Consider the following 15,560-nt stretch of genomic DNA (forward strand, 5'->3'; position numbering starts at 1 on the left):
CCCCATTTAATCACTGTCGCTTGGAACCCTGACCTCTCCAGAGCCACTGGTGGCAGCTGGCAACGTCAGCTCCTTGCATTGCAGCAAAAAAGCAAGTGGGAGGATTGGTGTTACCGCTTGTTAGGGTGGCAGCAGCCTGCCTGTATCTGCCTATATATTGAGTCCTCAGCTTCTGCCACCGAGAACTGCGTCTGCAAGCAAAGGAGGCCACTGCCAGTAAAATTCGGGGAGGGGGGGTAGAAAACAGAGAAGAGAAACCCAAGAATTATTCAATTTCACCTTCAGGGGGCGTTCTCATGACATCCAACCCAGGGTGGAGGTGTCCTACTTTTTTACATTGCTGTGAACTGCTGGGTTGGGCACCTGCCAACATTCAGGCGGCAGTTACATAAGAGCTTCTTTTTTTCCTGGAATTTAGGCTCGCTGCTGATGTGTGACCTTCAGCAGTAATTGCCAATAAATGCAGCGGGGCTGTTTACTGTTAGACACTGGCAGCCATAGAGCAAGTGGGCTCAAGTCGGAGCATACAGGAGCTATTGCAGAATCTGGGGAAGTTTTGTTTTCTTTCTCTTTTCTCCTTTTTTTTTAAATGCTGAGATGATTCCATAATGACAGAAGTTGTATAATTTAGTCAAGTCAGAATGTGGTTTTTGAAAATGAATTTTACTTTTGGGTTCAGGTGATCTTGTTCTATAAGATACAGGTGAAACTTCATCGTTGGAACTGGATAATGTGTATTTCTTACTTTGTTTCTAAAAACAAATGCCATTAGTAAACGGCATTGTGTTAGCAAATGTGAAGATTTAAAATTGCCCTGCTAAAACGTTAGGCAACTGCTATTTTAGCTCAGTTTTCTTTCAGGCATTCTGTTCTCTTAATGTGGGTTTTCAAAGGCTCCTGAAGGCCAGGACCCAGCAAACATATTTGCGAGGCCGTTCGCTGTTTATTTATTTTTTCCCTTCTCTGAGATGGAGTGGGTGAAAGGAACTGAAGGCTGATTCAGGGGATTGGAGATGGTAAATTCTCTTTGCTGTGCTGATAATTAGATCTATAGTACAGTCTCATTTCTTGAACTATATTCAACCTCTGCTAGGGGTGGCCCATGGAAGGAGACCTCTTATTTCAAAGGAAAATTCTAGAAGCCCAGGGGAGAAGGATTCATGTTGATGGCAGCAGGAAACAGTGTGTTTTAAGTGGCTCTGCTCTGTGTTGGCCTGTAACAGGCACGCGTGAAACGGATGTGTATATGTATGTACGTACGGTATGGACGTATGTGAGGATGTGCCGTTGTACACACACCACAAATAGGAACCCTCAGAAGTCTGTGGGTTTTTTTTTAAGAATGGCAAAGTATAATTTCCTTCATTTGTAGTAGAAATCCATCCCGGGATAAAATGTCAGGTACATTATGTATAGAAAGCGAGTGTTTCAGCATCTTACCTGCACGAATCTAGTTACTACTCAAGTGCCGTAGTTAGGATGACCTGATTCGTGGCCTCATCTGGGAAGGACACTTGGGATTCTGGACCTTGAGGTTCATTTTGAATTTCTGTTTCAAAGCCAGTCATTTGAAATCTTTTTCCTGTGAAGTTTGATTTTGCTGACCTTGTCTAAAAGCACTGAGAAGACGTAAGATCCAAGAAGAAATATGCAGAGGCAATAGAGGGCAATAGTTGGTTCCCAAGTTCAAAACCAGGCAGCATCGGACCACTGCCAGTCACCTGTTCATTTGGGGAGACTTCACCTTGACTGGAGGTGTCAGCATCTGATTATAGTGACTGATCCTGAGATGAGGTCGTGAAAGACAAGACCTGGGGAATGTAGAAATACTCATTTTCTCAGAAGAGTCTCCCTTACTATGTGGTCACTGAGAATTACCTTTCATGTAAAAAAAAAAAGTTACTTTGATAATAAAAATATGTTGAGAAAATCATTTCATTCTTTTACCAAAATTATCTTTTGCTTTGGATAATATATATTGTATTTATTTAGCTGTTATCTGATTTGAACATATATAGCTTATTAATATGCTTATCTTTTTCAAAAGTGTGGCTTACTGCCGTAAAAGAGCCTATCCTCCCAGAAATACAGGTGAAATCCTCATAGGAAGCAGTGCTGGTAAAGGCCATTGGTTATTTTACCAAATTATACGCTTGGTTTGGCCTTTTCGATGCCTGAAATCATTTTATGTCCTATTGTGCTGTATTATTTAGAGAACTTGCCTGTTAGATATTTACGGAATGAAGTTTACTGAAAATATACCAAGCATTACTTAATGTTTTAGTTGGAAAGGAATCTTAAATAATAAGCTCAAGTCTCCTTGAACTACAGGTCAGGAAGTGGAAGCCCAGAGAGGTTCAGTGACTGCCTGAGGGTCACACAGAGCGCCAGCGCCTGCATGAGCCACGGTCGCATGATACCTGTCCACTGCTGTCAGTTTTTCTATTCTGTTTCCTGAATGGATAGCGTTAAAAAATTGTCCTCTGTTTAAATAGTGATTCCTGAAGCAGCAAAAAATTTTCTGTTGTCTCAAAAGTCTTTCTGTAATGTTCTAGAGAAGAGATCATTAACTGTAATTTTTGTTCTAAAAATTAAACGAAAACTAACATGACAGCAGTTGAGGGAGGCAATAGAGTGTCAGTACAATCATAAAACATATCAGAAACGACTGATCTCTGAGTGTGTAAGAAATAGCTGTATACTACCCATGAACATTCCGAAAGAATTCAAGGTGCTTCTTTGGACAAAGAGATCTCAGACAAGAATTTTAAAAAGACACGCTACTTCCTTCCATTCCGTCGTCTTCTTTTTCTTTAACTTTTATTTTGATGGGCAAGGGAGTAAGAGGATAGCTCTGTAGTTTCCTACAGTCAATCCCTGCCTATAATTCTTTTGTTCTGATCATACAGAATCAGTATAAAGGATATGTTGGTGATATGTGGCCAAAGCCAATTGTAAAAGATAGTACTTTTCCCATCTGTATCTCTGACTGCTCTAAAATGCATGGGAAGTTGCTTTAGTTCTACTTTTTCTTATGTGTCCTTTTTGCACTAAGAGCAGATGGCACGAGTGTTTGCACAGTTTTAATTCTTTAGCCTAAAGCATACAGGATGTAAGGATAGAGTTAAAGTGCGTTCTTGGATCGTGATATTGTTTATATTATCTGGAAAACACATACGCCTGAGCTCTGGTTTTATTTTCCTCACCACACTCAAGTCCTTGCTACCACTCTGTGCTTCCCGACCCCAACAGGAAGCGAAGCACGTCGGAGGGAAATTTTCTCCCTGAGGCTAGTGGAGCTGCGCTCAGGTCTGAAAGCTCTTCTGTCCGGAATCCAGTGAGCAACTCCCCACCTATGCCTCCTTGTCCTTCTTAAATTAGTTTAATCTTTGTCCTTAAAGAGAGCCCCTGTATCTTTACTTCATTTTACCTGTTGACAAATAGAAAAAAAAAAAAAAAAGAGAGAAATCATTAGGTTACATAATAACAGTCTTATATGAAGAGCATTTTTTTCTATCTTGGGGATCAAACCATGAAAAGGGGTATCAAGTGTTGAGCTGGGTTGAGACCCCGCCAGATTTCACAGCTTCCAGCCTCCCCACCTCGTGCTTTCAGCACCTGTGCTGGCTCACACCTGACAGCCACGCTTTGGCCTCCCGGGAGGTGTGCTGTGTCGCTGGAGTCCCGCCGAAGGAGGCCAAGGTCACTCAGTTGCAGCGTGAGCCTTGGCTTCGTTCCATGGCCCCAGACCGCACCTTGAAGCAGCCAGCCGTGCCCGGTGCGTGACTTTGGTCCCGGGCAGCCCAGGGTGGGGTCTGGCGGTTACATCTGATGTCAGTCCCTCCTCCAAGCACGTGCCCTCCGGGGGACAGATTCGTGGTGCTGCTGCCACGTGAAACTGTGGACTTTTTAGCTGCCACGTGCACCCTCGCAATTGCCTTTCATTTTCCTCAGGGCCATCATGTTGTCTCTCAGGTATGGGTTGGGTGTAATGAAGTTGAGGGGCAGTCAGAGGAGTGGGCTGTCTACATGGAATGGTGGGGGTGGCTCCGGGGACCCCAGGCCCTGGAGCCCTGAGGGAAGTACGTGGAGGGGCGAGTGACCAGCCAGGTAACCCTGCAGCCAGGAGCCTTCCTGTCTCCTCCCAGAGCTGCTGGAGCAGAGAGGCTTTTTCAGTCCCTAAGCTGGAGCCTCGGGTCTTACCCTCTGATTCAGGGCCGGGATGTGGGGAAAGGAGAGACCCAGGAGGACGCACCTGCCCACGGAAGAAGCTTGTCACGGGCGAGTGGTGGTACAGACTTTGCAAGGGCCTCGGGACTCCGGGGAGGGGGCTGCACCTGAGGCCCCTGTTGTCATTACGCACACACTTCTCCCCTCCCTGAGCCTCTGTGGGGATACTCTCTATCACTTTTCCTCTCTGTGGACGAACAAAACATAGATGTGCAGTAGTTCTTCCTTTGACATCGTTTTTGGTTTTTTTTTTAAGGCATACTTCCTTCTTGATCAGTGGTAAACTTTTTTCTTACCTTAATTTAAATCTGTTCTCCCTTCTCAGGCCAGTTGTCTCTCCCAACACAAGCACATTCAGTTCAGTTCAAAAGGGAGGGTGTCTCCTGCCCTCAGTGGCTGAAGCCCCTTTCAGTGGATGTGGCAGCTCTGTCACCTCATCATTGATCTTGCCCTCCATGTTTCGTCCTTGAGTGTTGGTCTCTGGACTTTTCGCGGCCCATGAGATGCACGTGCTGTAACTAACATGCTTCATTTTCCTCCCAACTAGCTGCCCCAAACTCCGGCTCCTGAGAACTCCACCGAGGTGTGTGCTGCTCACCTGTATTTGCAGCGCCAGCAAATACGGGTGCTTGTCAGTGTTCCTGGTTGAGTGTGTGAGTTGTTCTGGGGAAATGTCTGTCCCGCTGGTAGGTGCAAGGAGGGAAGTCTCTTGTCTGCCTGGGGCCTGATCATTGCTGTAATCGGGTGGCTCTTGGTATAGAAAGAAACTTCTTAGTTGCTGGAGCTTAAACCACAGGGTCCTGCAGGTGAGGGCACGTGACTGTCCAAAGGTTTTCACACAAAACCGTTCATCTCTGTCTTGAAATGTTCAGTTGAGAAATGCTGGAACGTCCAGGCCTTTCTGCTGTGACACAAAATAGAACTCTGGGTTCTGCGCAGAGACGAAGGGAGTTTGAAGTTCTGGATAATCATGTATAGTTTTGGTGAAGCTGCTGATAAAGTTGTAGTTTCACAGCGCACTGTTTCTGTTCTTCCTGTCGCTAACTCAGCTTGCTAAATGAGGGAATGGAATTAATTAAGACATCTAAAGTTATAGAGAAGCTTTTTGGGGAGGCATATTTCCAAGGATCAAAATTTACTTTCAGAAACAGTTATAGAATCACAGGAGTCAAAGCTAAAATGAAGTGTAGTTTATCTGAAAGGAGATCTTAGAAATGAAACAGATTGATTTATCAAATAGCTGAGTTCCAGTGGGGATGCTTTGGAACGACCATTCTCTAATATTCTAATCAGAGCTCTTCAGCATCAGTAGCCTTGATTAGAATGCCGTGTGCTGGTGGCCTGGGGAGTGCTGAGGTCTCATGTATGTGTCTGCTTGGAAGTGTATGCATTGATGTCCTCACGCATGTGCTGTGCAGTAATGCATGTGTGAGTCATGTAAGGACCTGCCCGGTTGAGTCTTGCATCATGACCCCTTTTGGGTTCATGTAAATGTACCTAACATTCAAGTTCCTTTTCATAATCTGTGCAAAAAATAATATTGGCCAGAAGTATTAGTCATGTGCCTGTTCATCTTAAACAGTGCCCGAGGGTCGGGGATGGGCGCGTTGTTAAGCGGCATCCGAAGTAATGGAGCGTTGGTATCTGTCTGGGGAAAGCCTCACACAGGCCTGTGTTCCTCCTGTGTCAGTCTTCGCTATGTACGCATGCTCCGTGTATTTTATTTGTGGCTGATCCTGAAGATGGGAGTGTCTCCCTAGTGTTGTACGTACTTAAATGGAATTTCTGCCTGCTTAGCAGGAGGTTGAACCGAGTCCACCCCTGAGGCAACTGGAGGACCATAAAAGGGTACGTAGTCCTGGGTGTTGGGAGCTAATGACCACAGCACTGTCCACAGCCACAGGCTGTGACTTAAAGACGGATGGTGGTGGTGGTGGTTGTCATTGTCATAGCATTAATTGGCTCAGGACCGATCACAGCCATTTACAGAAATGAAACTGACTGGTGGTTCTACCCATAAACTACCTGTTCGCGCACTACACCCAGCCGGTCCCCGAATAACGACCAAGTCAGCTTTTCACATCCTCTCTTCTTCTCCTGGAGTGGCTTTTTCCTTAAGTGTAGGCTTAAAAACAAATTTTTTTTTCTATAAGTAACGGATGATCATCATGGGTAAAGTATAATAAACAAAACAAGTATAATGGAAAAAATGTTCATAATTATACTACCTAGCTATAAAAGCTGCTCTTGATTTAATATTTTCTTCTGCCCCCCTTTTTGCACACGTGAGAATGTGTGGCAACACACGCAGATACACTTTCATTGTCATTGGGGTTCTTCCAAGTGTATAACTTTTCTTCCCTGCTTTTGTCCTTTAATATATCTAAGCATTTTCTTGGATAGTCTTTGAAAGTTAACAACTGGCTAAAGTTCCACAAATTAACGAGTACTTTGTAATGTTTTCCTTTGATGAGGAACTGGACAAGTGTGTACATATGTGTATAGATTCAAAAAAGGGGAATTTCTAGGCCAAAGGGTAGATTCTTCCTTAAGGTGCTGATTGTGCATTGCTAAGCCATTTCCTAGAAGGCCACGTATATCGTTAGCATGCTGACCACTGATTGCATGTTACCCATTTCTGGAAAATACCAGATATCCTGGTTTTCTGGGTGCCTATCATATGCCGATCCCTAGGCTAAGACTTTTACACGCGTTAACGCGTAAATGTTTATAAATGCTGCTGTTGACCTGCCAAGAGAGCCTTCCCCTCCATTTCACAAGTCACAGGGTTAGGAAATGGGCAGTCGTGGCGAGTACTGCCCTGAAAGTGTGTTCACCAGTGTCCTGGAGAATGTGCGTCTGAGATGAGTGGGTGCCCGGGGCGCCTTTGTTCTGCTCACGTGCTTTCAGTCCCTGCCTCAGTCCCAGCACATCTCGAGTCCTTTCCTATTTCTTGCGATTGTGCTTTCTCAGACTATGACCAAAGAAGCTCTTCTAGGAAGTTGGCATTCAGCCCTTCCCCACCAGCTTCCAGTGTCTCCTGCCGTTCATTGATCAAGGGCACCTTGCATCCCTGTTTTTTCCATCCTTGCCTGTCCTTCAAGAATTGTCCTGGGTCTTAGAAGTAGCCGGTAAAGGCACATAGCTGTCTCTCGTGCCCTAAGTTTGATTTGCTCCAGTGCATGAGCTTTGGAATTAGAAACCGGTTCAAGCCTGCCTTTGCCAGGCCCGCGCTGTGTGATTTGGGGCACATGATTTAACCTCAGTTTCTCCTGCTGTAGAATGCGGGTAATAGTCTCCATCCCTTATGGCTGTTCTCCAGAGCTGTGCCCTTGAAGCACTTAGCACAGTGGCTGGACTCTGAGAAGGGATATTAATGATCATGGTCGCCTTGCACACTGAGACACAGCAGTGATTTGACAGACAACCGGAGTAGGAAAAGGAAGGTATTTTTAAATCAAGGTGCTGCCTTAGTGCTGACTAAGGTGTGAGAGGCTCACTGCTCATGTGAGAGGGTAATCTTTCCTGAAGCACCTGATTTTTAAGCGGCTGGAACCTGGGAGCCCAAAGGTCACTTTTCCTCTCCTTTGCGATCTTAACTCTTAGTGCTGTGTTCAACGCTGGGCTATGTTCCCACACAGTTCATTAGCCACGAGTTTCATTGACGGAATGAAACGCGTGTGAACGGACTTGCAAGGCAGGAGCTTGTTTTCTTGACTCCGCATCACTGACCTGCCTTTTTCACCATTTTCACCTGACACTTAACCTTCACCTTTGCCTTTGTCTTTTCTCAGTCTTAGGTAATCATGTGTGTGGAATGTAGAATTTTTTTTTACCAGAGACAAACATCTGATATTGGTTTGCATGCTGTAGGTGTAAACTGCTGGGGAAAAACTAGTATTCTTTTTGAAGAAAAGGCTGCATGGCCAAATATGAGAGCTGGGGAAGTGATGTTTTTTGGGAAGTGACTTTTTTTTCCTTCTCTGCAATCAGCTTTCTCAGCCCAGTACACCGTGAACAGCTTAGTGCTGTTGAGTAATTTATATCAAGATGATTAGGAAGGCTTTTCTCTGCAGATTTTAATTTTTCCTAAATTAAACCACGAGCTCAGAAAAACAGAATTTTCCTTGAACCTAAGTTTTCACACTAAGGATTTGCATCACTTTTAATAATGCTTATGCATTTTTCTCTTTCTGTCCCTTTTTTTTTACCTAAAATTTTCAGTCTTTATTCTTTCAGAAAGGGAATGAATCTTATCTTGTTTTTTCATTTTTTTGTTTTAAAAAAAAGCAAATCCCACATGTTCTCTTTTTTCTCCTTGCCTTAAAATTTATTTTTTGTGGAGTGAAGGTGAGGTGCATGTGTGCCAAAAACCTTACAATTAAGAGGGAAAAAATTAAAAGTTTGTAGGGTGGAGCGTGTGTGTGTGTGTTTTCCATAATGAACACGTTTCATGATATCCTCTTATGGGGGAAAAGGTACCATTTGATGCGTTGGTTGCTATGGTAACTGCTAGGGTTTGTCTGTGCAAGGAGAGGCAAAATGGTAATGTGAGATCCCTTTGTAACTTCAGTTGGCATCCAGGCTGCATAAATGTGAAGTTCCTGTTCCTGGAGTCCACGTGTTCCCGGACGGCATATGCTCCTTTCTCTACTTCCTGCTTCCTTGATTGCAAACTGACCTGGGTCTTGCTGATGAGACCCTCACAACCCCGAGGAGCGGAAACTCTGAGCCACTCCAGTCCTAGGTGGAATCGTAGTGTGAAGCCTCTGGTCGAGTCTTCCCTTAAAGGAGGCATGTTTGTTGGCTGGTGACAGTCACCCTGCCTTTGACCATTCAACCCTGTGGTCTTCCAGGTTCTTGCCACAGCGGCAATGTTGGCTGTTCTCTGTGGCTGCAGCGTACAGGTCTCAGATCAGCCATTTACCTCTCAAACAGTGTTCTTGTGGTGCCCAAGAGGATCCCATAGAAAACCGGGATGGTTTCCTGCCAACCCTCCGTTCTGGGGGAGCTCAGAGTTTGTATCTTCAGAAACAAAATCAAGTAGATGCATCATTGTGTTGACAGAGGGAAATGGTATTTAGTGTACTGTTACATTCAATGTGGCGGTAGCCTTGCCTTTCCCCCTTTTCTTTCTTAGTCAGCTTTCTTGACCATTCCTTTGAAATATGTGTTTCTCTTGTGAAGTCAGCCTTTCAAAATCACCATGCTCTCCATGACTGCTTTGGAAAGCGTTGATAACGTTTGTTCTGGTGCAAAGCTATATCTTTATACAAAAATGTGGTTTCCTAAGCCATTAAAGAATATTATACTGAAAACAGCTTACTTTGAAAGTATTTTTAAAGATCACAAATAGCTTCTTCACTGAAAGTACTCTTGGAATCTTGAATTTACTGGTGGTCGAAGTACGAAATGAGTTTCATGTCCTAGTTACAGGCATTCTCCCTTGCTTAACTACGACGAGAGACGTATTTGTGGATGGAATGGAGAGAGGAAAATTGAGATTTCTTTTCATGCCTGAACTTTCATTTAAAAATCAGGACTGCCTTCCCCCCTTCTCTCTCTCCTGTTTACCCCATCTCTCCATTTTTCCCTGGAGTCTGACCAGCAGCATGCGTTTAACAAAGGAGAAAAGCCAGGCTGTGTAGCTCTGGGACCTCACATCATTTTGACAGTTGAACTAAAGGTTTCTGTGCCTTGGTCCTTCTTCCCTGGTCCTGCCTCCCCACCACCCTTAGGACACTCTTCTCCCTCCCATCTTGTTTTGCAAACACCCTCCTTGAAGTCTCCAGTCCTGCTCTTAGAGCCTCTCAACAAATCACTTTAAGCTCCACTGGCTCCCGTTACAGTGGCAGGTCTCTTCAGAAGAACTCCTGTGTCTCTATTTTAGAGACTTGCTGTATTGCAGCACCTCTTCTCTCTGCTAGACTTCCCACTTACCTCTCAGTGATGTGCCAGAGGAACTCCAGGACTTAAGGGTCCAGGGGAAATCCATATATCCTTTAACTGGTAGAAACTTCCAGATTGGGAGGTGGTCTGGGAGTCCCTCAGTAAGACTGCACGAGGAGTAGAGCTGAGAATAAATCCCACTGCTTTGTGCTGCTTTACCAATGTGCCTAGTATTTGAGAATAAGTCAAGGTTGTGTTTTTGGTTAGGATTTTTTGTTTTTTTTTCTTTTTTGGTTGGAATCGCGGCAGTTTGTTATATCCCCTGCCCAGGAGTCCTTTGATATTTGTGTATATTTTTAAGTTTTTATCATGGAAATGTTTAAAAATATCCAAAATACATATTTTGAAGAGTTTCAAGAACCCTCATTCATAACTCAGCTTCGGTGACTATCAACTCATGCCCACTCTTGTCTCATTTATACCCAGCTAGTACCCTCCTCCCATATTACTTCAAAGCAAATCCCAAATGTCACTTTATCCATGCTACCTATTTTTTGATTGACATATCTGATCTCTGCCAGAAATTTATTTTCTGTTGCATTATTTTTTCTTCACTATGTGGCCCATTGACTATTTCTGTAAGAAAGGCTTACTTTCAGCTTATTGTTTTATTTACTCTATTACTCTGATACGTTGAGATTTTCTTTGGACCTTGGGATGAATGCTCTGGTTGGAGTAACATTTTCATATTGCTGTGGGGAAGATGACCTGTGAATTTTTCAATTTGTCTGAATTTTATTGGCTTATCCCAAAGGGATTTTCTCTTGTTTTGTTTTGTTTTTTGTTACTCTTAGTTACCCTCCGAGATTAATGTTCTGTCTTTATCACCGTGTGAGAGAGTACTTTCAGATATTTAATATTTTAGATTGATGCTTTTTTATGATGTGGTTTCCTGAGAAAACACTGAAGAAGTTAACTTCAGAGTTTCCAAATGCTCTTATTAATAATTTATTTTTTCACTGAGTGAGACTGAGCCAGTTATAACTGAGTACCTCTGTGTTGTTTTTTTTTAATATTAGTAGCTCAGTCATGCATTAAATTCAGAACCTGATTTCATTATCCTGTTTGAATTAAGGGTGAGGCCCTCAGGCAGATTTTGGTCAACCGTTACTATGGAAACATCAGACCTTCAGGAAGAAGAGAGAGCCTTACCAGCTTTGGCAATGGCCCGCTGTCACCAGGAGGACCCGGCAAGCCCGGGGGAGGAGGTAGGCCACGTGGGGTGCTAATTAGCTGCACGTGTGAACTGAGTGTGCCACGCAAGAGCTGCGTGTTTCTGATTAGCAGGTTGGACCTCTAACAGATGCATTCGGGTTGCAAGTGTATTATTTTAGCAGCTTGTTTTGTCTCTGGTCTACCATCAAATTGGTGTCTAAAAATGTTTCCCTGCAATTAGATATTGGCTGAGTGTTTTGCCCCTTTTTCCCATGCAGCAGCCCTCTTGGTGAGACTTGAATGACTCAATGAACTTGACTTTATCGCACATTTTCTCGTGGCCACGAGGACTCATGTTTTCCCGTAAAATGAGTATGCTGTTGGCAGTGAGGAGGCGAAAGCCACCATTTATTATACACTTACTGAGCCGAAGGCTTCTCCAAGCATTTTGCCTTCTTTATCTCCTTTTCTCCTCCGAGTTACTATCTGGTAGGGACTGCTGTCATCCCTGTTGAACAGAGGAAAGGGGAGCTTGTTAGTGACTGGTCTGTAATGTAAAGCTGCTTTAAATTAATTAAATCTAATTCTAATGCCCAAACTTTGTGCCTCCCCAAAGTCTTAGGTTTCTGCAAAAAAAAAAAAAAAAAAAAAAAACCAGTAAAGAATTGCTTAAAAACACATCCTGAAAGGAGTCCCAAAACATTGTAAGCACAATTACAGGTAAAGGCTACCAAAACTGTTGAATTCAACTGTGAGCGATGGTGTTGGTTTTAAGAGGGGCCAGTAGTTCCGTGCTCAAAGCACAAATGTGAGTTGCCTGATTCCCAGGCTATGGTGATGACCCTTGAGCACTTCAGTCCTTGGTGGACTCTGCTGGTGGCACAGAAATACTCAGTGGTTAGTAACGTAATTCTGGCAATCTCTGGGGAGGGATCTTGGGCTTCTCGCCAAATGAAAATGTAGAGCGGATCTGCCCGCAGAGCACCCCAGAGACAGACCTTAGCTTCTCATCCAAACGTTCCCAGTGATTGTCAAGCAGAAGTTCTTCCCACAACATCTCAAAACTATTTCTCTTCACTTGCCGAAGTGCAGTCATTCAACAAACATGTGAGGCTCTGGAGCGATATCAGGAGGGGGGTGTGGAAATGCATCAGAGACAGGTTCTGCTTTAAGAAGCTGTTGGAGAGAAGATGTGACAGCCAGCGTCTACCTTGTACTAGAAATGCAATAGATTCTAGAAGGTCAAGGAAAGCAATTTAAAGGATGTGGCATTTGAATTGAACTCTGAAGGGAGGGACTGATAGATGGTTTTCTGTGGTTTTTTTTAATCACCCCATTTCCCCATGAACATTAATATTTCGGGTTTTGCCGATAATAGTGCAAGTTCTTAAATAGGCACTTTCTCAACACGATTGGAATCTGTTCCACTAAATGGCACAGGCCATCTCTTCCTAAGTGTGTTCTTCTCATCTGAAGCTCAGTGAGGAGATGAACTTTGTTTGGTTCACTCCCCTACCCCCTGCTCTCCGCTCCATGCCAAGCACTGAGTCAATATTTATTGAATGAATGAATGAACAAAGTATGTGAAAGGGTGAGTTTTGGGGCTGGGGTGGGCTTCTTAGAAAGAGAACTGAAGTGATCATTATAGGCTATGCTTCTTGAGCGTGTTTAAGTTCTAAGAAGTGTTTAAGTTCGGTTTGTCTCTTAAACTCAGATCAGTTCTTAATAATTCTGCCCCGGGTCACTGTATTTTAATGTAAGGGAGAGTCTTGACTGGATGGCTTTAAGTCTCTTGCTTGAAATGTCTTATTCTTCCTTCATCTTACCTGCCTACATTCAAGTTCCACCTCTGTTACTTACAAGCTGCACTGGGTGTCCTTGGACAAGTGACTTAATCTCTGTGCTAATAACGAGTACCTTCCTTTGTGCTTGTTAAGATAGCATCACTAAAGTGTTGAGTGCACAAAGTGTTGGTACGCGGTAAGTATGCAATAAATGTTAACTGCTCTGATTGTGGTTGATAAGAGCAATGTTCCATCTTCCTAGGGGGAGGTTCCGGGTCCAGCTCCATGAGCAGGGGGGAGATGAGCCTGGCTGAGGTTCAGTGCCATCTTGACAAGGAGGGGGCCTCCAATCTAGTCATCGACCTCATAATGAACGCATCCAGCGATCGAGTGTTCCATGAAAGCATTCTCCTGGCCATCGCCCTGCTGGAAGGAGGCAACACCACCATACAGGTAAGAAGGCAGCTTTGCTGCTCATGGGGCGTCCTTGCTGAACAGGAGGAGGATTTGTTCCGGGCACCAGGTACTGGGCGGTGCTGAGACTCCTGTACGAGAGACAGCTCATTTTTAGGGCACAAAATTGTGTTCTGAAAAGCGAATTCTTTTGCTATCTTGCTGTGTTCATCCTGTCCTAATTCAGACTTGGTTCTAAAACGTGAGTTACATTCAAAAACTGATAAAATGCTGAGGATATGTGAAGAAACCTGGCCCAGGATTTGGAGCATAATAGGTAATCCGTGAATGTTTGTTCATGAATGATTGCGTGAATTATGTTTACAGCTTTTATCCAGGATCATAGAGGATCCCGTCACCTGATGACCAGAGGGGTTTGGACTGTGTGCTATTTAGATTTGTTACATCTGTGGACCTTGCAGCTCTTGCAAACTATATATTTCTCTTTCTTTTAACTGAAAAGCTCAATAAAACTGAACCAGTGTGAACTAATAGGAGCTAATAGGGGAAAGCCAGGCTAGCTTAGTCAAAGGTAAATAGATGACTTTTTGTTGGCTTGTTATGACGCATATTTTAAAATAATAATAGGAAGTAGAATTCTGAGTAGAAGTCCTTAAAGAAGCAATTTTAATGAATTTTAATAATATATACATAATTTTCACGTGGACACGGCAGTTAAAAAGATTCCTTTAAATATTTTAAAATACTTTGGATACTCCCTTCATGCATTCTTCATTCTTTGTTGGCTCTGAATAAGGGTTTACTTAGCTGTGTGTGTGTGTGTATACATACACACACACACACACACACACACACACACACACATTTTGATAACAGCTTTTGATTGAGATATAATTCATATATCATAAAGTTCACCCTTATGTATATATTTGACTTGACTATATATTTTTTTTTATGCTATTAATTATTATGCTAGGTCAGCAGGTGTACACTGGGATGTTTGGTCCCCTAATTAAATGTATTATTTCTTTTTTAAAAAAAATAAGTTTATTTTATTTATTTATTTTTGGCTGTGTGGGGTCTTCGTTGCTGCTCATGGGCCCTCTCCAGCTGCGGCGAGCGGGGGCCAGTCCTCGCCGCGGTGCGCGGGCCTCTCACCACGGTGCCCTCCCCTGTTGCAGAGCACGGGCTCCAGGCGTGCAGGCTTCAGCATTTGTAGCACACAGGCTCAGCAGCTGCGGCTCATGGGCTCCAGAGCGCAGGCTCAGCAGCCGTGGTGCACGGGCCCAGCTGCTCCACGGCATGTGGGATCCTCCCGAACCAGGACTTGAACCCGTGACCCCTGCATTGGCAGGCGGGCCCTCAACCACTGCGCCACCAGAGAAGCCCTGACCATATATTCTTGGTCTTGAATTTAATTTCAGAATCTGGATTAATGAAGTTTTGTTTCTTTGTGCAAATTTAAAAAGGGCATTTCTTCTCCTGGGCCTGAGCCAGGGCACCTGGGTTTCAGCCCCACTCGCTCCTGCAGCTAGGCGCCCTGTGCCCTCCCCACCCATGGCAACTGCGGCGGCCCTGTCTCCTCGGCCTCCAGCCCAAGTACCCCAACACACACTTCTGACGTTCTTATGTGCGCTGCCCTCAGTTGAGATTTGTGCCGGTGGGAGAGTCCGCTGCACGACTGAACTGTCACACGGGCACCTGTGACCTGTAACATGTGGGCTGCCGTTTGATTTTGTCCCGCGTGAGTCTGACCATGCGTGTGCGCGTGGATGGGTCCTGCAGGTCCTCTGTCCACAAGGATTCGCTCGCCCACTGCCGTGGTCCTGCTGTCTGGGTATGTGCGCTGTCATGGAAGCAGGGCTGAAACTCTCCTGGTCTCTGAACCATGTGATTCCCAGGGACTAGATCAGTCAAACTAAACATTAATTGAGCACTTGCTGTGTACACGACACTGAACTAGGGACTTCAGGGCAGTGGTTTCCAGACACTGGGGCCGGTCGGTCTATGAGAATTTTCTCCAGGCAC

General features: G+C 44.3%; 1 protein-coding gene across 1 annotated transcript in view; it reads left to right on the top strand.

Moving 5' to 3' along the window:
- Positions 1–15,560, top strand: part of ITPR1 (inositol 1,4,5-trisphosphate receptor type 1) — a 318,582-nt gene that overhangs the window by 203,233 nt on the left and 99,789 nt on the right. The window contains exons 39-40 of the mRNA XM_082663160.1: positions 11,255–11,387; positions 13,381–13,571. Coding sequence (XP_082519286.1) covers positions 11,255–11,387; positions 13,381–13,571 — 324 coding nt within the window. The remainder of the gene's footprint in view (positions 1–11,254; positions 11,388–13,380; positions 13,572–15,560) is intronic.

The sequence above is a fragment of the Grampus griseus genome, assembly GCF_964374135.1.
Source record: "Grampus griseus genome assembly, chromosome: 10".
Lineage (NCBI taxonomy): Eukaryota > Metazoa > Chordata > Mammalia > Artiodactyla > Delphinidae > Grampus > Grampus griseus.